This window comes from Hypanus sabinus, chromosome 28 (assembly GCF_030144855.1).
Source record: "Hypanus sabinus isolate sHypSab1 chromosome 28, sHypSab1.hap1, whole genome shotgun sequence".
In the NCBI taxonomy this organism is placed as follows: Eukaryota; Metazoa; Chordata; class Chondrichthyes; order Myliobatiformes; family Dasyatidae; genus Hypanus; species Hypanus sabinus.
The window spans coordinates 40,727,317-40,750,941 of record NC_082733.1 but is presented as its reverse complement, the minus strand read 5'-3'; the positions used below and the strand labels follow the sequence as shown (position 1 = coordinate 40,750,941).

Below are 23,625 nucleotides of genomic sequence, written 5' to 3'. Positions count from 1 at the left end.
TGCTTTGCTCAAGCTTGAGCGTGATGCTTGCTTTTTTTTGTCAGTGGCGGGAGGGGGGAGCTGGTGGGGGGACTTTGAGGTTCTCACATTTAACTGTCGTTCAGTCTTTTGGGGCACTTTTCTGTTTTCGTGGATATTTGTGAAGAAAAAGCATTTCAGGATGTATATTGTATACATTTCTCTGACATTAAATTTGACCTTTGAACCTTTCACAGTACCTCCGTCAATGGGGCCTCCTCGCAGTTCTAATTTTCTTGTCAATTCTTCTTTGAAAGCATGATTTCTGTATCTGCGTCCTGGAGTGAGACCGCAGATAGGTTTATCGACAGGTCTGGCTACTTCCACTTCTTGAGTCATTTCAGCAAACCGCATGACCAACTGCATATAAAATAGTTTGAATTACGACAGTCAATGTGAACTTAAAATGTCATCAAGATCTCCATTTACCAGACATAGTAGCATAAAATACTAAATAAGTAACTAATAACCTTTTTGTCAAAGTTCAAAATAAATGCCTCAGACATTCACCAACCTGCTAAATAACAAAACTAAGCAAGACTAAAAACCATAAGACGAAGAGCAGAATTAGGTTATTTGGCCCATCAAGTCTGCTCTACCATTCCATCGCGGCTATTTTATAATCTCTCTCGATCCCATTCTCCTGTCTCCTCCCCATAAAGAACCGGAATGTAGTTCCAATGTTACATCTAGCCTCAAGACAACACTTACCAGTGTTTCCTCGTAATCATCTGCTTTGGGATTGACACACACAATCATCCGAACTTTACCCTCACCATCAAAATAGTTTTTGAAGAGATGAGTCAGCTTTGAATCTCTGTATGGAACCATCTATGGAAAAGCCAAAGCAGATGATCAAAACACGATGTTCTTTTTTAAAAAATCATTAGTTTTACATCATGCTTTCTATTCAATTTGTGCAAAATCCTAAACATAAAGTATTCTTTCATGCTCATCTCAAGACATCCTAAATATGTTGCAGTACTAAAAAAGGAAAACAAAAATCTGGAAATACTCAGCAGGTCAAGCCATCTCTGTCAGAACCAAAGCAGAATTAACATTTCAGTTCAAAGATCCTTTTTCAGATTTAGCTTGATTTTTTTTTGCTACAGCCACTAAACTGCTCTAATTGGTACACTTTTGTTTAAATAATTGAAGTCTAAACAGTTGCTTAATGATGAATGCCACTTTGAGGCATTTGCTTTTTTTTGCGAGGGCATCTTCAAAAGGTGAGTCCTCAAAATAAATAAATATATAGGTGGCATCTGTCATTAAGGACCCTCATCACCCAGGACAACCCCTCTTCTCATTGCTATAGATGTGTTTCAAGAGCATGAAGACACACACTCAATATTTCAGGGACAGCCTTGCCATCAATTTCTGAATGGACAATGAACTCAAGTACACTATTATCTTTTCCTTTTGTTCTTTTTACACTACTTAATTTAGGTTTTTGTATACATTTATAATTTATAGTTTTATTACGTATTGCAATGAACTGCTACCATAAACAACAAAATCCACAACGTATGCCAATGATATAAGAATTACCTTATTTGTTCCACACATTTGGTTTTCTCTCAGCACTTCAATACAAGTTCTTAGAGTCATCAGTGACTGATTAATATTACCTGCGAGGAGGAATTGAAAAATTATTTGAAGTCTAATAATTGCATTTATGTTAGTTACTATGAACAACTTTATAATCATCATACTCTTGTAAAAACCTTAATATTTCAACAAGAATATGCAAGATAAACAACATTATCATGAGCTTAATACTGAGTTTGTCAGCACAATGGAATTTTGAAGTAGCTGAGGTAGAAATATTGACTATGGAATGTGTTGCACCTACACAAGAGCTATTCAACAGATGCAATTGCTTGTCAAAATATTCCATACACAATGGGCCAATATGGACCCATGTTCAGTTGAGGGAAAGAAATGTAACATTTGTTAACATACACAAGTTAAATGATAAGAAAGACCAGTTGCACAGTCAGACAGCCTTAAATATAAACGTTAGTACTAAAACAACTCAAATTTTAACTTTAAAGTGGAAAGAATCACAATTATTGCTGACAAAAATTCTACTTGGAAGTGTATTTCCACACTAAACCTAAATAAAACTTAGGGTTGCATCAAAAGAAAAACAAAATTGAACCTACATTTCATTTTAATTAGGTCAAATATGAAGTAATGCTGAAGAGGTAGACTATAGCTTTGAATAGCCAACAATGAAGGAACTTTGTAGCTTGAAGCCTTCCAAATATCAAGCAAGAATGTGCTGTTGTGGCCTCCACCATTTTCCAAAAGAATGTAGTCTGTACAGCTTTTGCTCTTCTACCCTGTCATTGCACAAACAGTTGTGCAAACAGCAGGGACATTTGGATAAGCAGCCTTTAAAGACAGTTCAAAGTATTTCTTAGCTTGCATTCTCTGGAATTGTCAATTCCTTGCCTAGACAAATTCCAACTAGCAACACACCGCAAAGAATTAGGGGGGGGAAAAAAAAATCAGATTTACTCCAACAGCAAGTAATTTTGGTTTGTGCATCCATCCTTACCTGCCTCTCGCAACCTGCTGCCTTCAGCTTTTGTCCTTGTAGTTCTCTCACTTCCTGCCAAGTCCACCAGGGATAGCTGGCTTACATTTGTCTGATCCTTTGCCTAAGATAAAATGAATACCTGAGTGACTAAATCATCTTGGAGCTTGGATAATATGAACCCATCCTCAAACTAGTTGAGATAATTACAGACAAGGGAATAGATGGTGATTTAGACACTCAAGACTCCACTATTCTCTAGGATCATGGACGATTTCCAGACTACGAATCCACCATGTCCTCAATAGCTTTGGCTTAAATCTCAGATTTAGAAATTAAAAAGTTGACCTAGCACCAATTAGTTATGGAAATGTCAATCTTGAAAGTTGACAAACTAAAAATAGACTAAAGTTGTTCCCTTTGCATTTATACTTAGTTAATTTTATCCCCACATAAACTCTGTTGGAGCAAATAGCATTCCAGATATGACTTTTGGATAGTGACCTGCAAATTCCATAAGAGCAAATCTCTATTATCCGAATGGCTGTAACTTGAGGCACCCATGTGAAAGGCAGCAGTGAAGTGATTGCTGCACAATAGCCATACCAACATATACTTTCCCAGACCGGGCAAAGGAAGGAAGGAGGAAACTAAACATAGGGTTCAAGGCCAAAGAAATGACAAACTTGAAACCAAAGTGGGGAAAGTAATGGTTCAGATGTGGTCGTGACATTCTTTCTTGATTATATACTCAAGGTTGAACAAAATATTACCAACAATGGTAATATACAAAGTTATGTTCTATATAATACCCTACTCACATTCAATGACTTAACTGGCAATTAAAATATCTTTAATGGCACAATATACCTGAAGGACATTGTCCCCATCAGCATCCAAGGGAGCCTGTGCTAACTTGATAATAAAAACACTGTGTGAACGGCTTGATTCTCGATTTAATGTTGTGTTAGCAATACGTCGTTTCTTCTGGCCTGTAAAAACGGAAATAAAAGGTAGATAGGTGGTGTAAGTCTCATGTTACATCTGTCAGGTTGCTGTAATGAATGCACAACAAAATTCAGACAAGATATGGCAAGAAACAAAGGAGTGCTGCAGTTCCATACAACAATGAAGGAAACCAGCCTACAGCAACATCAGTCATTCCAGTGAACAGAAGACAGAATCAGGTTTATCATCACTGACATATTTGTGAATTTTGTTTTGGGGCAGCAGAGGAGTGCAAGTCAAAAATATTACAAATCACAATGAAAAGATAGTGCAAAAGAGGAATAGCAAGGTAGTGTTCATGAACCATTCAAAATCTGATAGCAGAGGGGAAGAAATTGTTCCCAAAATGTTAAATGTCTTCAGGCTGCCCCTGGTGTCAGTAATGAGAAGAGAGCATGGCCCAGGTAGTGAGGGCCCTTAGTGATATATGTGTGTCTTCTTGAGGCACTGCATTTTGAAGCTGTCCTTGACAGTGCAGAGGGTTGAGCTGGCTGAGTCTACAACCTTCTGCAGCCTTCCGGGATCCTGTGCACTGGAGCCTCCATAGCAGACAGTGATGCAAACAGTCAAAATATTCTCCGTTGTACAGCTGCAGAAACTTGCTAGAATCATGTCCCCTCCAACTCCAACTGAAATAGACCCACTAGTGTGCTTTCATGATTGCATTGATATGTTGGGCCCAGGATGGATCCTCTGAGATACTGACACACAGGGATTTGAAGCTACCCACCCTTCCCACCATCAACCCCTCAATGAGGACTGGTGCATGTTCTCCTGACATCCCCAGCCTTGTGTTCACAAACCCTAGTTCTTGCTAACATTGAGTGCAAATTTATTGTTTCACCACAACTCAATCAGCCAGTCTTACTCCAATATGCCTCCTCATAGGCATCTGATATTCTACCAACAACAGAGGTGTTATCAGCAAATTCATCCATACAGTCGGGAGCGTAGAGAGAAAACAGTGGGCTAAGCATGCACCCTTGAGGTGCATGTGTGCTAATCGTCAGCGAGGAGATGTTATTACCAATCCACGCTGACTGTGGTCTCCCAAAAACCTCCCATTTGTAGAGGGAGGTACAGGGACCCAGGTTTTGTAGTCTGATTGTCACTGATGGGATGATGGCATTGAATACCGAATTGTAATGAATAAACTGCAGTCTGCTTTTGCTGTTATCCAGGAGGTTCAAGGCAAAGTGGGGAGCCAGTGAGATTGTGCCCACTGTAAACCTATTGTGGCAGCAGACACAAGGTCCTTGCTCAGGCAGCAACTAATTTTAGCCATGACCAATCTTCTTAAAGCACTTCATGACAGTAGAATCAGAGCACTAGAGCACAGAAACAGGCCCTTTGGTATATTTAATCCATGCCCACCTGGATTCCTGCCTAGTCCCACCTGCCTGCACCCAGAATATAGTCTCTCCCATTCATGTCCCATCAAATCCTAAACGTTATAACTGAACTCACATCTACCACTTCTCAGTAGATGTGAATGCTACCAGGTGATGGGCAATAGCGAGGACCTTGAGTTGAATGGATTTCTGAAGATAAAGTATACCCAATTTTTAAAAGTTTTACATCTGCAACTTGAAGTTTCGGAAAAGCAGTTGAAATATAAAGCAACAGCTGAAATACCACACTGCCTTATCCACAAATCAAAGACCTTTGCATTGGATTAATTTGGATGAACCGACATCTTACTTTAGTTGTGATCAAAGGTAGAAAAAGGAAAACAAACCTTGCATAGAAAATGTCTACAAATCCAATACTACATACCTTTCCAAAAGACTTCAAAAGCTTCTTCTGTTGATTTCACTTCTACTTCAGTGCAACCAGACACATACATGTTATGGTTAGAATCCTCTCGAAGATTTTTAGATTGTGGAGGTCTGTAAATGAACATCGATGGTTAAATTTCAAACTAGTAGAAGAAAATATGCAAACATCTTAAAGCTTCATCCCAGAAACATATTGGTCAAAGTTAAAAGATTCAAATGTCTTTTACATTAATATAATTATAAACATCCAAACTGAGCGGATGTGCATACAGGCAGCAATGAAGGGACTATGCTGTCCAACTTTAGTTAAAAACATAAGCAAAATTCAGTACTTTTCCCAATCACTACCATGCAAATAAGGGGACCCAGGTACAAAATCACATTTGCCAAAAAAGATCACACCCATTTAAAAAAAAGTTCAGTATTTCTTCCAGCCCCATAACATATCTTGAGATGTTCTAGCTAAACCAGCACTAAGAAAAATACACTTTAATTTCAACAACTACAATGATTTTGATACCTTATATACAAAAAAAATGTTAGAAGCAAAGTCAGAATTTAGTGGCATTGCCATAACAACTTTTAGGTTGTAAATACATGAGGCAAATAGCAGAATTCTGCATGTTAAATCAGTATCACTGATCTAGATTAAGATCAGGAGTTACATCAAGCAGCATTTCGCAACTGGAACCATCTGTAGTAATTATCTAACTCCGAGAAGCTTTAATCTATTTAATCTAAACAGCACTTTCCAAGTTAAGGTAGCCTTTTCCAACCAGCGACTAAGTTTACTAAGCTGAGATTGTTTGCCAGCAGTTGGCTGGCAAGGAGAACAGTGCTACAAGGTTAGGATAACTTAAAAGACAACAAAATTAAAACCACATCACAGATGGAGTCTACTTTTCATCCTGAATACATTGAAAGAAAATGTTAGCCAGCATTTAATTACTGTGAAAGACCTTCTGATTGACAAGCAGAGCATTTCCAACATTGTGTATTATTTCAGATTGTCAGTATTTATAGTATTTTGTTTTCAGCATATTAAAATTTGGAACTACCTTTCCAAAATGTAGATGATAATATATACAAGTATTTCTAAAATGCACTTGCAAATCTAAATCAAACAATGAGAAATTCAAGATACAAACCAGAATACTAGTTTTAGAAAATGACAATGCCTGACCCTAAACATTAGCTATAATAAACTTCAAGTATTTCTTTGTCCTGGCCTCATTAAACAACACAGATTGAAGTTGGGATGTACTAAGTGTAAATTGATTGTTATGCATTCCCACTTTACAGGTTCCTACGCTTCATGCTACATCATCTGAACCACTACAGGTTATTAAAAAAAACAAGAAAATAGAAACAGGAGTAGGGGTAGGTCACTGTAATCTGTTACAGGCCTCAACTTCTCTGTGCCAATTTCCTCGTCCTCAGTTCTCTACCTCCTCTTTGAATATTTCTAATGACCTAGGCTCTACAATTGAATTCCATAGATCCACCACCCTCCAGGAGCATTTCATGCACACCTGTTTCAAACAATCACTCTTTTTATCTTGCAACTATGTCCCTTCATTCTAAACTCTCGCACTGGTGGAAATACCATAACCTTGATCCTGTCACACCCCCTTAGGACATTATGATTGAATGATAACAAACTTAAGATCGCTCCTCAATATTCTGAAGTGCAAACAATACAGATCTAATTTCTTTAGTTTCTTGTTTTAGACCAACATTGTCAAACCTAGCAAATCTTCTTTGGGCTTGCTTATCCTTTCTCAAAGAGAGACCAAAACCATACAGAGTACTTCAGAAGTGGCCCCATCAACATCCTGTACAAGTCTAACAGTACTAATTCCTCTGTAATAAAAAGTCCAGTATGCAACCTAGTAGGCAGTAGTTTGGATGCTAACTCTTTGCAATTCATCCACAAGACAACAGATCATTCATTTGCTATGGTTTGCCTTTTGATTTTATAACCTCACATTTTGCCACAATATGCTCCAAAAGGCACATCACAAATCCAACCTCCCTCATGTAAACATATCAGTGGTGCCTAATAAATTTGGACATAATGAATGATTAAGCCTAAGGGGCTAAATGAACTACAAATGCTGCAGTGTTGGTTCTCAGTCACCTAATCAGCAACTACAACAGCTTACAGAAATACTAGCTGATAGGAACCGATACATATTTTCAGGGCGCAATGACTTAGTAAATGGATGACTACAAAGCTCTTACAAATTTTTGTTACAGCATAAATAATGCACAAACCGAAAGGGAAAATGCTCAAAAGTTTAAACAGACAAGACAAAACTAATTGCTTACTACTGTGACATAAAACAAAGCATGGTAACAGCCATGAAATTATAAACTAGCATCGTGTTTTGTGCTACAGCCTAAGCACTAACGCAAGCAGTAAAGCCTCTATTGCATGCTTGAGACCTTTGCTGGTCACAGCTAGAAAGCTCAGGGATAAGTTGTCAGTAAGGACTGTTAGCCAAAAGAACAATATGAACTAGCACAAACTCGCAACCGGCTATTTTTACCCAACGACTATACTGATTATCCAGAGCGTGCACATCAAAGAGACGTACATGAACTCAACGGTCCGCACAGGAGTGGTATTACTGATCCACCTTAAAAAGAAATATGGCAACAGTTATAAAGGTCTGATGCAATACATCTTTCAGATGATGCATGGAAAAGTAAACACGTGTTGTATTGACTGATGTATGACCAAGCAGCACAAGTGAAATGTGCTCTATTTTGGGAAAATTTAAAAATTCAAACCCGCATGTTGGGAAGGGGAAGCTTTGAGAAATGATTTTCATTTAGAAAAACTGAACAATTTTTAAGGTCAGTTGGAGTATTCCGAAATATGCATACTATAATAAACAACTTTATGAGAATAATTTACTTACACTATTCAGTCAAAAACCTCAGCCAAAGACAATTAATTTTTTTTTTCTGCTATTATCCTGGCTAGTACTTAATCCTTCACTAACATTACATTGGTACCTCAGGCCTTGCCATTGTGAAAATTGACCATCATTGCCAAGTCTGTCTTTCTTCCCACTCCCCCACCGCTCTTACCCCTGGCATTTAAGTGGATAATGTAAATAACCTCGATTCTCTCTTCCCCAACTTCAATGAGAAACAAGGTGCAGAAAATAATTCACTTCCAAAGATATTCTGGAGAAGCAAGTCATAAACACTCATAACTTAAATCCAAGAAATAGAATTTCTTTGAACAGTATTAGGGAACGGAATGGTTCATTTCTTCATATTTTAAACATTAGGCATAAAGGTTTCAAATAGAAGAGTCACAGACTAAAGTTTTAAAAAATTATACAAGTTTGTGTTGCACCAAAGCTGAGAACAAGACACCAAGAGCAGAAATCATAGGTGACTTTCCCTTTTTTCCTGCTTCATGGTGGATTAAATTTTAACATTGTGCATCTCACCAAATGGTTTCATTGGATCAACTAAATGGACATGTTTAAGGTTGGCATCGGGCATGATGCCCGAAAAACTAAACAGAAATTACATCACTGACAGTCAAGACACATGCACACACAATACAACTAGAAAAAGAATACATATTCACTCACAAATCAAACTGAACACAAGCAAAACACAGTACGTGAAGCACAATTTAAATAAACCCTTAAAACTATAATGTTGAATTTTCTGCTACAGCCACCCTGATTTCAAACAAATCCTAACTAAGCCACAAAGAATTTCAAAATATTAATAGGATATTTAAAGATCTATAAAAGGTAAAAACTTGCAAATGATATGATTAAAGAATTATTAAAGACTGGATTTGTTTTTCAAGAACAATTAAAACAAAGACAAGAAACATACATTTTTTCCCCAGTATAAAGTGTAACTATTTAAGTAATAACATTTCAAGATGCAAAGTCAGCAAGAATTCAGAAAAACATTAACTTCCACATTTTTTTATAAATATATCTGCAGTGGTATAATAATATATTTATTAAGTTCCTAGAACATTAATCTGCAGACAATTTCAAATTCCATAATGGCAACTGGCAAGTTAAATTCAAGAATCAATCTGAAAATAAGTTATTACTAATGGCAATAAAAATCACACGCTCACACAAAAACTACTTTAATAGGTTTCAATAGGGACACTTACTGTCAGAAAAATGTAAACAATATACATCTTGAAATTCTTTTTGTGCAAAGACAGATCCAATGTGCTAGTCGCATTTCATCAAACCAAAAAGCACATATCAGTAGAAAACAAATTACTAACAAGAAATTAGAAATTGAATTGAAAGTAATGTGAACAGCAAATGAGACAACAATGAAAAAACTAAAATTTATATCCTCTACAAAGATAATCTGCAGCTCTAGCCAAGTCAATGTGATTGGTGCAATTCTAGAATGTAGAGGTTGCTGCTGCAGATGGACAGAAATAGCTCTGGGTTAAAATGATCTCACACTTACATTTCTGTACAGTATTGTAATATATTAACATCCCTCACTTTTTTGAAGACTGCTATTTCAAGTTGCACGATGCAGGGAAACCAGATCATCCCTCATTCCTGTTGGTAGCACTTCTAAATCTAACATCAGGTCATATTTAATAAGCTAGAAATGCTAAACCAGCTACCCACCCCTGTAGTGCCTAGTTCCCAAAAGCACATTTAATTTCTTAGGAGAAGCAGCTGGGTTCTACAAAACCAGGCAAAAAAAAAAATCATTTTCTAAATGCAGACAGTCAAAAGTAACAACAATAAAAGCATTAACAAAACCTACTTTGGTTTAATTGAGTCTGATGGTATTTCTTCCAACAGATCATAAAGGTAGTTGTTGTAGATTTCGATATATGAAACAAACACACTGTACACGCTGTCCTCATCCACTCCCTCAGCCTTGCAATGTTCGGGCACTGTAATCATATCTGCAAACTCAGGATCCATTCTCTGCCTGTCAGAATAAAAATAATATTTAGTGCAACGATGAGTAAAGGCAACATTAAAAAGTTTTTAAAATATGCAAATATTATTTAATTAAATGTTATTTCAATAATGAATAAATCTCAATCAATATACTGTGCCGACCCACTTTCTGCACAGGTGAACCGGCTCACAAGTAGTCAGCGCGCGGGGAGAGACTTTGGTAATGCACCTCTGATGTCATTTCCGTCCGGAGAGGGCGGGTGCTAGGGATTAAATGCCAGCGCTGCGAAGTTTGAATAAACTAGTCTCGAAACGACTTACCGACTGCGTGTCGTCTCTAGCTCTGTATGTAGTACATCACTACAATACTATAAAAATGAAGTTCAGCACTATTCCTTGTGTTCTAGATTTTCTCCAACTTGGTTTCCATATTTCCAAACTACCACATCATCCAAATGGGACGATGTTATTTAATTTTCCACCTGATTCTTTGGCAAGCTGTCTACATGATAGCAAGTGCAGTGGTGGTGAGACTAATCCAAGACCAATGCACTCAGTAGACAGAAATCAATACTTGCTATAATAATGTAAGAAACAAAGTGAGCAGTCCAAAAGTAGAAACTACTATAGCTTAATAAAAAATATACAATGAGCTGCACTTGAAAGAATTCAGTTTAAGCTATTACAATGCTAGAAAGATTAAATTATTTGCCTTTGCTCCCTACTGTAATTTAAAAGGAAAATATAAAGTGAAAGCAAGTTTCCTCTACACTTCCTCCCAAATCCCAATAAATTAGTTGTCATCTAGTGTGCCGGCAAATGGTAGCATCTGGGGGGAGGGGGGTGTTGTGGAGGAGGAGGGAGGTTTAGGGTAATGGGTTAATAGAACGTAGGAAGAACAGGATTAGTGTAAATCAATCAGACTCAGTGGACCAATAAGCCTGTTTCATGCTGTATTGCTCCATGACATTACTCACCAAAAGTGTTGAACAGAGACTCAAGTATGGATTTTAAGTACCTGGATATCTTTGGAGTTGCAGATGGCTGGGCATCTCTTTTCTGACGTTCCAACAGAGCATCAACTTCATTCTGCACTTCCATTGCATTCTTATCATCCGGCTTGAAAACCTACACATTAGATAGACACATCATTCAAAATTGCAGTTAACTCAGCTTATTAAATCTGTACACACTGTCAAAGTTTTTGGACAGATCATAATTCATGAACACTCAACCAGCTGTTTATCACTAAATGTAAGATTGAATAGCAGTTGATTTAACCAGCAGTTTTGTTACTCAGCACGGAGAGCCAGGACCCCGCCTTTGATGGCATGCAATAGTGTTACACACAAGATGCTGAGGCCATGATTAAAGAAGTTTGCTGATAATTCCCCATCTGGTTGACAATATGAAAATAAGCAGGACAATACTAATAAGACAATTTGTAGACTGTAGAATCTATCAACAGACTGAGGAGGCGTACAAAATGGAATTAAAATCTGATAAATACAAGATAAAACGTTAAGATTAAACAAGGCAATGCACAATAAATGATAGGATAGCAATTCAGATAGAGAACAAAAGCTACATCCACAGATTTCTGAAGATAACTATTCAGATGCCATACTAACTTCTTTGCTTTAGCTGTGCAACACACACACTATAGAAAGAGATTAGAGATCATGCTAGACTTGTTTCAAAACAAATGTTAGACCAAAGGTATAACTGCACACAATTCTGATCAATTTACAGAAAGGGTGCATTGGCACTGAGAAAGGATGCAAATGACAATTACAATGATGCCAGGATCAGCATATTTTAGCCAAATCTTTCTTTGCCTCTGGCATAAATACCAAGAATCAGTTTGAAAAACTGTATAAAATTGAGGGAACCTGTTAAAGTAAATAGGAAGATCCTACAGCACTGCCCACTTTTAAATCCATAAATTGTATGCCTACCAGGCCAGTCCATGACACAATCATATTGCAACATGGTGTTCAGGGCAGGAGAAAATGTAAAATGAATCTCAGAGAAACGTTAGATCATTTAAAGGGGGAAAAACTATAGACACAATGGGGGAGGGAAATCCATGCATTCTTTTGCACGTTAAAAGAACCAAAAGACAGAAATGATCTAATGACACTATTGTAATATTTATCACTTAAGTCAAAGCATTTTTGTAAACAAAGGAAACTTCACAGCAGTGAATTAAAACATAGCTTTTTCATAAAATAAGCATTAACTTAATAAAATGTTAAATCTGTATACACACAAGGCCATTCAGTCCACATCTCATCTGATAAACCTGCTCTACATGGCACGTTCCTTTTCTCAGCATCTAATGTCTATTAACTGCAATAATGGATTCAAATTATTTACATTTGAAATTCAGCATAGGAAGTAATTTATTCTAACATGCTTTTAATTCACTTTTATTTTTGTAAAAATTCGTTTGCATCAATCTGTTAAAATTCAAATGGGTATAGGTGACATATACCAGATGGCTTGCGGAAATCATATCCTAAACTAATGGCAATTGGTAGATGCATGTTTATGGTTAAGGCATTCCAATAGGAATCAATCAGTAGATACAGAATGCTGCATCAGGGTGCTGGCTTCCTGAACAGCGGAATTGGCACTTGCACCAAGCAACTAATATTTCAACACTGGGAAAGGCAGCTATTCAACAAACAACTAAAAGAAAATTAAGCAGAACAGATAATTAAACCAAATATAGGCATTTCACACCTCCCATCCCAAAGAAAGGTATCCATCATATTAATATGGTTGTATACAAAAAGGAAGCAGTGCCACAATTAGTAGAACTGGTGGCTCACAGTGCCAGAGTTGCGTTCATTCCTGACCTAGGGATCTGTCTGTATGAAATCTGTACTTTCTCCTCTCAACTACATGGGTTTCCTCCAATATCTCAAGGACTAGCTGGTTTCTAGGATAATTGGTTACTAGAAATTCCCCCTAGTGAGCAGATAAGCGGTATGGTCTAGGAAGAAATGATGACAATGTGGAGAGAATAAAAGCAAAGTTTAGTTTAGAGGTAGTTAACAGTCAGTGTAACACTCAGCGGGGTGGAGATACATCTCTACCAAAGGAGACAAAGCTCTCCATCGCTCTGCTAGCCTGCAGTTCACCCTTGGGCAAGGTATAGCAACCACTTAGTCCCACGATCAGGATCACGTGAAGTCTTGGGACGTATGAGCAGCTGGTGCACATCACAGTCCTGGTTATGCAACCACCAATGCCAGGCAGACAATCTCTGAAATGTATTGATAATGGCTGGGGTCATCAGACTTGCAAAAATCACTGCCCAGAAGGAGGCAACAGCAAACCACTTCTGTAGAAAAAAATTGCCAAGAGCAATCAAGGTCATGGATAAGACCATGGCTGCCCTTGTCATACAACATGACACATAATGATGATGGCAAGCTGAAGGGCCTATTTCTATGTTCTATACGACAACATTGCTGAACAATAATACTTACGTAACGCTTTGCCTGAAATGGCCCAATACTACAAAAGATCATGTCCAAGCACCTGGGCAGAAGACCACCATCTCCAGGAGATCCAGTCATTGTATGTGTTTTACCACTTCCAGTAACACCATATGTAAACAGCAAACCTGATGGGCAATCAACACATAGCTCATTCACAGGAATATTCTTATGTTCTGACACCCCCCTCCCCCCCATCCCACAACTATATTCAAAGGTACAGCTTTCTACTCTGGATATTATTGTTACAGTACAGCAAAATTACAAACAGCTTGAACCCAGATAACATTAACATATCTTCTTTCAATATCCAGTTTTAGATCGTCTGGTAAGTTCCTCATATATTTTTGAACTTAAGCAGGTATGTTAATATTGGAATAAATTTTAAAACATTTTTGAAAACAAACTATGCAAATTTGCTTACATCAAGGAAATGATGGTATTGCTCCTGGAATTAGAACTGAAGCCACAATTTTTAGAATCTGACATACCATTTTTGCCATGAATCAGATCTTCTACTAGGGGCCGAGCAACAACATTGAATAGTTCTTTCTGAGTTGTAAAGGCACCAAACACTTCTTTAAAACAATACTGCATCTAAAAATGCAATCAGAGAATTCAAATTTAGATTGCTGAAATTGCCACAAACAAGTGATGATAGCATATGGTTCTAAATTTCAAGTTACCTCTTTAAATTCCCCATTTCGGTTGACTCTAATCCCATCAGGTGGATGAAGCTGAATTATCGTATTACTGATGACATCAACACAACATGCATTATCACTTGCAGTCAGTGGTCGAACACGGCAATACACCTGTCAACCAACATGAATGCCAAGAATTATTCCATATCATTAAAAGTTCTAATTTAATGTATTACACTATGAAACTGATGCACTAAATAGGATAATCAGGAGAAACAATTGGCTGAATTGTGAACTGTACAACATAAGCATTCAAAAATGCAGGTACAAGTTTAGAAAATAAAATATTCGCTATTCACTGCATGTCGGTGGGCCTGAAAAAGAATCAGTCATATTGTACAGGAGGCTGTTCTGACCAGAGGCATTACATTTCTTCAAAGTTCAACCAAGGTGAACCTACGTCATTCCTCTTCTGCAAAGGTTTTTTCCCCTTCAACTATTTATCCAACTTGCTTCTGATGGCTGGTACTGAATCTCAAATCTCCAAAGCAGGGTATTCCAAGACTTAACCACCTTTTGCCATTCACTTCTAAGTGGCCAACTGGCTATGAGAACAACTTTTTTTCATTACTTATGCAAATTGTTTGATTTTAAAATCTGTCTAATCACCCAAGATTTCTTCTGTACACTTGCCATAATACATATATAATGCAGAGAGCAGAAATGGACACAATATTCAAGAGTCTGCTGATCTAGCATACATATCTATTAACGTGTCCTTCTAGAATTTATATCCGAGAAAAACCAAGGCCCTTTTGTCCTGACTGCACCATGTACTTTTTCTTCCATATTCAGATTAGTGCAAGCACTAGTTGTCTGCAATTCATTATGGTATCACCTCATTTTTTCTTTCCAAAGTTAAAGCACTTTCATTTTCATCTAGCTCAGGTCTGTCCAGCCATCAACCTGTCTTCTGTCAATTCAATCTTCTTCACCATTTTCAAATTTCAATTTTTATGATTATGCCCAGTATCCCCAATTGCAATTGTAACGTGGTCCTAACAAAATGTCTTTGGACACCAATATACACATCAGCTGGAGGCAACTTTATTCATTACAACAAAAACATGAAGAATGAAAACATGAACAACTTAATCTCAGTAGCTAGAATCATAAATGTTCTCTGATAGTAAGTAGATCAATAAATCTTGAAACAAAAGTTTTCCTGGAACTTACGCCAACTGGATCCTTGGGGCGGTTATTTGATGGTTTCTTGACTGGACGTCTCGGAGTCTGTAACCTCCTATATACATGAAAAGAAAAAACAAAATTAAATTTAGAATTCTATCAGGCAAGTGGCTACAAATTTTCACATTAAGACCTGTTGTAATTTGAATGCAAATTAGACCTAGAGTAGGAACATACTGAATCTTTCAAACAAAATGAATGTGAACACAAAATTAGCTGTCATGAACCGAAGTAAAATAATATTGTTGTAGCAATTACTAAAATGGAAGCATATTGATTAGGATTAATAATTTGATGACAAGTATACAAAAGCTCCTGCGTGTCAACATCTCTGAAGGCCTATCCTGGGCCTAACATATCAATGCAATTATAAAGAAGGCACAACAGCGGCTATATTTCACAAGACTTGGTATGTCACTGATGACACACTCATTTCTATAGATGTACCATGAAGACCATTCTAACTGGTTGCATCTGCTATGGAGGGGATTGGTAAGTGCTGTAGAAAGTGGGAACTCAGCCAGCTCTATCATGGACATTAACCTCCCCAAAAGCAATGCCTCAAAAAGGCAGCACCTGACATTAAGAACTCCTATCAGCAGGACATGTCCATTTCTCATTGCCATCATTAAGGTGGTGTTACAGGAGCCTTAAGACACACACTGAACATTCCAGGGGCAACTTCTTCCCCTCTGCCATCAGATTTCTGAATTGACAGTATCTGTTAAAACTTCCTCACTATTTTTTCTTCTTTTTGAACAACTTTTAATTTTTTAAACATATACTTATTGTAATTTAAAGGTTTTTCCCCATTATGTATTGCAATGGACCGCTGATGCAAAGCACATCTCACCAACAGTGAAACTAAACCTGCTTTTGAAGTTGTGGAACTTAAATCAAATAATTCTGGAACAGTGGAACCTTACTGTTGCAAAAACCTATCTGACTCATTTTAAAAAGCTGCCTTCTTTACCCAGTGTGGCCAGGCTGTTCAACATTCAAAGGGATATGGTTGACTCTTAACTGTCCTCTGAAATATCCATCAAATTACTCAAAGGAGTTATAAATGAGGAAGGTGGCCAGTACACACTTCCCAAAAACATACGGAAAGGTGGTGGGGGGGGGGGTGGGGGGGGGAGAGGGGAAAGAGGAGAGAGAGAGAGAGAAAAAAGACAGGAAAAGAAGATGGAGGCTTTTAACACCAATCTCTTGTGGCTGTGGTCAGGGAATACTGGATATTCCTGCCATTGGCTTGAAGGAGAATGGGTTAATTTTGAGACAGGATTCTTTGCCAGCATTGGTGCATTAATGGTGTACTTGGATCCCAAAATAAGTTAATGATGTACAGGACACATTAAAGAACATTACTCTGCCCACAGTTGTTTTTTTAATGAGCTTTGTGATAATTGCATTTATTATATAATCAATCCCAATTACTTTGATTTAAATTGATTTCTTGAGACATTCCTCAAATTTGGGAAAGGATGAGGAGGAATTATGGAATGACAGACTTTATTAGGCTGTTCAACATGAATTAGACAATCCATATCTGCACAAAGGCATACTCGGAAAGCTCCCACACGCAAAGGTGAGATAAAACATTACAACAATACAAGACTACATCGTCATGCTCATGGACAAATGGTGTTGGAGAAGCACCCTTTGACAACTGACCACGTAATGGCTTGCCCAGCATTAAGGACAACATTGGGATGATATGTTCTAATCAGTACAGCAGCAGCAATCGATCTTAAGAGAATCTGAGCAAATCCACAGCGATACAATCAGCAGCTAGATAATGTGCAGCACCAATCTTCATTACAGCAAGATGATTTATATTGTGAAAAAGAAAATCTGCAGATGCTGGAAATCCAAGCAACACACACACACACACACACAATGGAGGAACTCTGGAGGCCAGGCAGCATTTATGGAAAAGAGTAAACAAATGACATTTCCGGCCAAGATTCTTCATCAGGACTGGAGAGAAAAGATGAGAAGTCAGTGTGGGGGGTGGGGGGGGGGGGGGAGGGGAGGAAGAGGTACAAGTAGAAGGTGATTGGTGAAACCGGAAGTGTGGGGAGAGAGGTAAAATTAAAAGCTAAGAAGTTGATTAGAGAAAGAAAGGGTTGGAAAAGGGGGAATTTAATAGAAGAGGACAGAAGGCCACAGAAGAAAGGGAAGTGGGAGGAGCACAAAGGGAGGTGATGGGCAGGTAAGAAGGTAAGGTGAGAGTTGGATTACCTAAAAGGCAAGAAGCTGATGTTCATGCCATCAGGCTGGAGGCTATCCTGAGGGAATATAAGGTGAGTGTGGCCTCATCGTGGCAGTAGAGGCTATGGACTGACAAGTCAGAATGGGAATGGGAAGTGGAATTAAAACGGGTGGCCACCGCAAAATCCTGCTTCTTCTAGTGGACAGAGCGTAGGTGCTTGGCAAAGGGTCTCCCAATCTACTCTGATATACAGGAGGCCAAACCTGTATACAGGAGCTGCCCTGAACCTCATCTCTTCCATTTCGTGCATGCCTGTGCTTGCTCCATCCTCCCACCATCCCACTAGTTCCTCTTGTCCTCACCTACCACCCATCAAGCTCTGTGTCCAACACAAACTCTCCGTAACTTCTGCCATCTTTAACGGGATCCCTCCATGAACCACAACTTTCCACTGTGAGCGTGCATACAGACTCATTCTGCTTTCTGTAGGGGTCGCTCCCTATGTGACTCCTTTGTCCATTCATCTCTCCCCACTGATCTCCCTCCTGCCACTTATTGTTGCAAGTGGAACAAGTGCTACAATACACCTGCCCCTACACCACCTCCCTCACTACCATTCAGGGCCCCAAACGGTCCTTCCAGGTGAGGTAACACTTCACCTGTGAGTTTGTTAGGGTCATATAACGACCACAAGGGAATGTAACTACATACTTTCACGTTTCCCTACAACAATGGTTCCCAACCTTTTCTATGCCCCACACCCCTAGGAAACGTTTGATTAATGTTCACACCCCCTACAAAAGTAATATCACATTTGAAGATGAAGTCTAATTTCTAATTTTTGAACCACAAATTGAACCACATATAATACTGCAGGTGAACAAATTGAACTTTAAAAAATAAGCTTTTAACTCAGTGCATAAAATGCAAATGTAAATTGAGCAATTTGATTCTAATTTATTCAGAAAAAATTGTAAACAGTAAAATCAATCCCAATTGTGAACATAAAATTCAATGACTTCTTTGTTCCTGCTTCTCATTCATAATTTTGTCAAAACGTGGAAATTTCTTGCTGACTGCAATCCGCAGGTCTACCTGTGGATTCAGGCGATTCCTAGATTTTGTCTTGATTGACAAAAGAGAACTGAATCCAGATTCACACAAGTATGTTGTTGCAAATGGAATGAGGACACGGAGTGCTTTTCCACCAAGTCTTGGGAACATATCCAGTGCTGCACACCAAACCTCCTCCAAAGTCTTGCTTTCAAATTGCATTTCAAGAGCTCGATTTGTCCGCAAATCAATAAAATCTTCCTTCAGCTCTTCAACATCTGACATTTTCTCCAAATTGTAGGAATATGGATTCATGATCCATTCTTCTGAAATCTTCAGGTCTCTAGCAGCAAAATATCCATCAAACGATTCTGACCACATTTCTAAATGAGCCACAATTTCTTCACGCACAGTAGGAGTTATGGATCCAGCATCATCAACCATCTCTTCTAGTGAAGGAAAATTTAAGAGATTGCCTCTTTCCATCCTTCGACACCAAAGACATAACTTTTCTTTGAAGGCATTCAACTTTTCACAAGCCTTCCATATGCTTATCCCTTTTCCTTGAAGAGAAACACTCAGGTCATTCATACGAGTGAAAATGTCAGCTAAGTAAGCCAGCATTTGGGCGAATTCCTGTGATTCCATTGCCCCAACCAGATCACATTCACGCTCCTCCAGAAAAGCTTTGATTTGTTCCCGCATTTCAAAGAAGCAGGTTAAAGCTTGTCCTCGTGACAACCAACGGACTTCTGTGCGGAAAAGCAAAACTGAATGCTCACTTCCCAGATCCTCACAAAATGATTTGCAGATGCGATGGTTCAAAGCATGCCCCCTGATCCAGTTGATGATCTTCACACAAGTATCAAGGACTTTCTTCAAAGTTGGAGGCAATGTTTTTGATGCCAAAGCATGCCGATGAAGAAAACAATGGGTAACTTGCAAGTCTGGAACCTCCTTTTTCATCAATGCAGAAAAGCCAGATTTATTTCCAAGCATTGCAGGAGCCCCATCAGTACACACAAAACCAATGGCTTTGATATCTAAATCATGTTTGGCAATGAAGTCTTTCACCAGCTGCATCACATTCTTTGCAGTTGTGTTTGTTTTCAGATCTTTACAAAACAGGAAATCTTCCTTCACAGCACCATCATTGACATACCTCACTAATGTGATGAGTTGACTACAACTGGAGACATCAGTTGACTCATCCAACTGAACAGAGATTTCAAGAGGGCTAGTTCTGACATCTGAGATGACTTAGTCCAAGATATCTTCACTCAAATCACTGATTCGGTTGTGAATGACATTATTTGATAGGGGCACCTGTTCAAATTCTTTTCTTGCTTCTTTGCCCAGGATAATTGTTGCCTATTCCAGTGCACATGGCTTGATGAGATCTTCCACAATTGCATGGGGCTTCTTGGATTTGGCCACTTTATATGCCACTTGGTATGAAGCAAGAAGAAGTGGTTTCTCAACAGAAACAAAACCTAATTAAAAAGAGTTCCTTGTGAATCAAAACGAGCTATTTTGATTTTCAATGGCCCAACATGTCCTTCAACATCAGCTCCACCACGCTTGTTCTTGAAGTGCTCTTGAAGCTTGGATGGCTTCAGGTTTGAGTTGGAAAACACAATGCTACAAAAAAATGCACTGGGGTTTTTGCAAGCCATCATTTCCTGGTGTGCAAGTGAAACCAAAGCACACATAGTCATCGGTCCATTTCCTTCTTTTTGACATGATGAAGGGTTAAGGGTAAAGAGAAAAATATGAGCTAATATGAGAAAAGCTATCTAAGTCAGGGATGACCGCTTTACTCAACCAGACACGCCTATAGCAAAGTATCGTGAGAAATACGCTTTCGAATATTATATTACGATATTATCTGCGGTTACGCCAAGATAAATCGTCAGGTGGAAATGCTATGGGGACGCGATGTGACTTTTTAGGCTACTCTCTAATGAATTTACAAACCTATTTCCTATAATAACTGGAGATATGAACTCCCATCACAATTCAAAGTCCTCAGTGCTAACCAGGATACCTCCTCAACTAGCATAATTCAAAATTATCAATGATTTAAGAAAAAAACCTTTTACAAGGGAAAAAAACCTTTGAAATTCAAAAACTTTTTTAATGCATTGAGACAAATACGAATGAATGACTTCAGCTGCTTTTTATCAAAATGTGGCTTTTTAAAATTTTATAATTGCATAATTTACCTACTGTCTGCAGGTTTGGTTTTAATGCGAAGTCGTTGCTCAATGGTTGATTCGGGATGTATTAACATTTTGGCATTATGAGATGATTTTTAACTCTGAGATGTAACCTGGCTAAAATTGATGAGACTCCTCAACTCTGAGGTGTAACTCCCAGGTAACACTGATGAGAATCCTCAATGCTGACTCGGGCAGTGGGAGACGAGTGTGCTTGGGACAAATGTTACTACCACATCTCAAGGCACACTGGCACTGATGACTGATGAGTGATGACACGTGACTCATCACTCAAGGACACAAGCCAGTCTTTGTCGCACCCCCTGGGGGTGTGGGCACCCTAGGTTGGGAACCTCTGAACTAAACTCAGCAGTCGGCAGCACCTATGGAAAAGAGTAAACAGTCAATATTGCCGGCCGAGAGCTTTCATCAAGACTGGAAAGGAAGGGAGAGTCGCCAGAATAAAAAGGTGGAGGACAGCAGGATAGTTAGGTAACAGGTGAAGTCATGTGGGTGAAAGGTAAGGGGGTTAAAGGCAGGTGCGAAGAGGTAAGAGGCCAGAGTGAGGAATAGAAGGGGGTGGGTGGGGAAGAAAGAGAGGGAATTTTTTTTAAAACTAGAAGGGGAAATTTATATTCATGCCATTAAATTGGAGGCTACCCAGATGGAATACAAGGTGATGCTCCGCAACCCTGAGGGTGGCCTCATCATGGTACAAGAGGAGGTCATGAACCAACCTATCAGAATGGAAATGGGAATTGGAATTAAAGATAGGGTATCACTATTTGAAACCAGTTAAAAAAGTATTTGTTTTCAATAAACTGATAAAGCCCTCCTCTGCCATCGCTCCTAAGGCATTATACGCCTCTTATCACACCATTATCCAGAATGGCACACAATAGGACAGTGGATTGTTGGAACTTCCTCCCATTGTTGATTACATTTAAATCCAAGATCAGTATTTTTGTGGATTTTGAGGGAATTGGGAACTATAAGGATAGCACAGACTTTTACCAGGAATTTAAAGATCAAAGTATATTTATTATCAAAGTATGTATCACTCACTGTACAACTCTGTGATTAGCCTTCCTGTAACAGCCACAAAACAAAGAAACACTATGGAACCCATTCAAAAAACATTTCGATATTTCAAATAATATTTCATCTGAAAATTTAATTAACCAAATCAATCATGGTTTAAATAGTTAGTGACTGGCTTAAACAGTTAACTAAAACTAACAAATTAACCAAAGTGATCATGGTTTAAAAGGTAAAAATTGGTTTAAGCATCAACTAAAACGATAAGTAAAAAAAGTTATCCAATGAAATTATTGTTTAAAAGGTTCATGAGAATTGGCTTGAACAGCTAACATGCAAATAAAGTTATCCAAAGTGATTATCTTTTAAAAGTTTGCGACCACTGGTTTAACCAAAACCAGCAGGATAAGTTATCCCAAGCAATCAGTATAAAAGGTTAGCGAGCACCTGCTTAAACAATTGACTACATTAAAATTATTTTTTAAGAATAACAATCTTAACATTTTTAACCATTGATAGTTAACTTTTTTAAACCAGCAGAGGCTCTAGATAAAGGAGCCCTAGTGGATGAAGAAGTTAACTTTATGGACCGATGGTCAAGGGCGGCAATGCTGACCACAAGGTGATCTGGCCGGCCGGTCACTGACTGCTTTAACCAGCTAACTTTGCCCCGGGGTCGGGGACTAAACAAGGGGGTGATGACAGGCCCAGGATCCCCGAGACGACTCGGTACTCACGCCGACTTCATGCCGCCGCCGCCGCCGCCGCCGCCGCCGCCGCCGCTCGCTCTCCGCCGCCCCGCACCGCGCGCCGCCCGCTAACCGCCACCATTTCAAATCCCGCGCCTCTCATTGGCTCTACGTCAGCTGTCCCCACTCTATTGGTCCAACTATTCAGCCCGCCTTTCCTAGTGCGATTGGGGATTTTGATGCCAGTCATTAAAGTTGTTCTCTGATTGGTTAATTTTCCCTTCTTACTGTGAGTGGTTTTCTTTAAACCAATGGGCGATAGACTTTTTCTTTCCATTCTTTCATAGGATAAATTAATGTCATTGAAGTATTATTGGTTCAACCTTCAGTATTCCTTATTCCATATTTTAATAGGAAGAGCTGTTGTCGATCAAATCTTTATTTCACTGTTATTGGCTTAACCTTCCGTATTATAGAAACATAAAAAATAGGTGCAGGAGTAGGCCATTCGGCCCTTCGAGCCTGTACCGCCATTCAGTATGATCATGGCTGATCATCCAACTCAGAATCCTGTACCTGCTTTCTCTCCATACCCCCTGATCCCTTTAGCCACAAGGGCCAAATCTAACTTCCTCTTAAATATAGCCAATGAACCGGCCTCAACTGTTTCCTGTGGCAGAGAATTCCACAGATTCACCACTCTCTGTGTGAAGAAGTTTCTCCT

General features: G+C 38.7%; 1 protein-coding gene across 6 annotated transcripts in view; it reads right to left on the bottom strand.

The window, feature by feature from the left end:
* The window catches only part of kif23 (kinesin family member 23), a 36,702-nt gene extending 13,716 nt beyond the window's left edge, over window positions 1-22,986 (bottom strand). For 4 of the 6 annotated variants that reach the window (XM_059953015.1, XM_059953018.1, XM_059953019.1 and 1 more), the window contains exons 1-14: window positions 22,950-22,986; window positions 15,676-15,742; window positions 14,482-14,610; window positions 14,287-14,392; window positions 13,787-13,923; window positions 11,305-11,414; window positions 10,144-10,314; window positions 7,950-7,991; window positions 5,348-5,460; window positions 3,434-3,555; window positions 2,585-2,687; window positions 1,570-1,649; window positions 730-849; window positions 219-378 (exon numbers count right to left, since the gene is read on the bottom strand). In XM_059953015.1, coding sequence (XP_059808998.1) covers window positions 219-378; window positions 730-849; window positions 1,570-1,649; window positions 2,585-2,687; window positions 3,434-3,555; window positions 5,348-5,460; window positions 7,950-7,991; window positions 10,144-10,314; window positions 11,305-11,414; window positions 13,787-13,923; window positions 14,287-14,392; window positions 14,482-14,610; window positions 15,676-15,742; window positions 22,950-22,960 — 1,471 coding nt within the window. In that variant the 5' untranslated portion in view covers window positions 22,961-22,986. The remainder of the gene's footprint in view (window positions 1-218; window positions 379-729; window positions 850-1,569; window positions 1,650-2,584; window positions 2,688-3,433; window positions 3,556-5,347; window positions 5,461-7,949; window positions 7,992-10,143; window positions 10,315-11,304; window positions 11,415-13,786; window positions 13,924-14,286; window positions 14,393-14,481; window positions 14,611-15,675; window positions 15,743-22,949) is intronic. The other 2 variants (XM_059953017.1, XM_059953020.1) reach the window with 1 other exon arrangement.
* Between the last annotated feature and the right edge of the window lie 639 nt (window positions 22,987-23,625).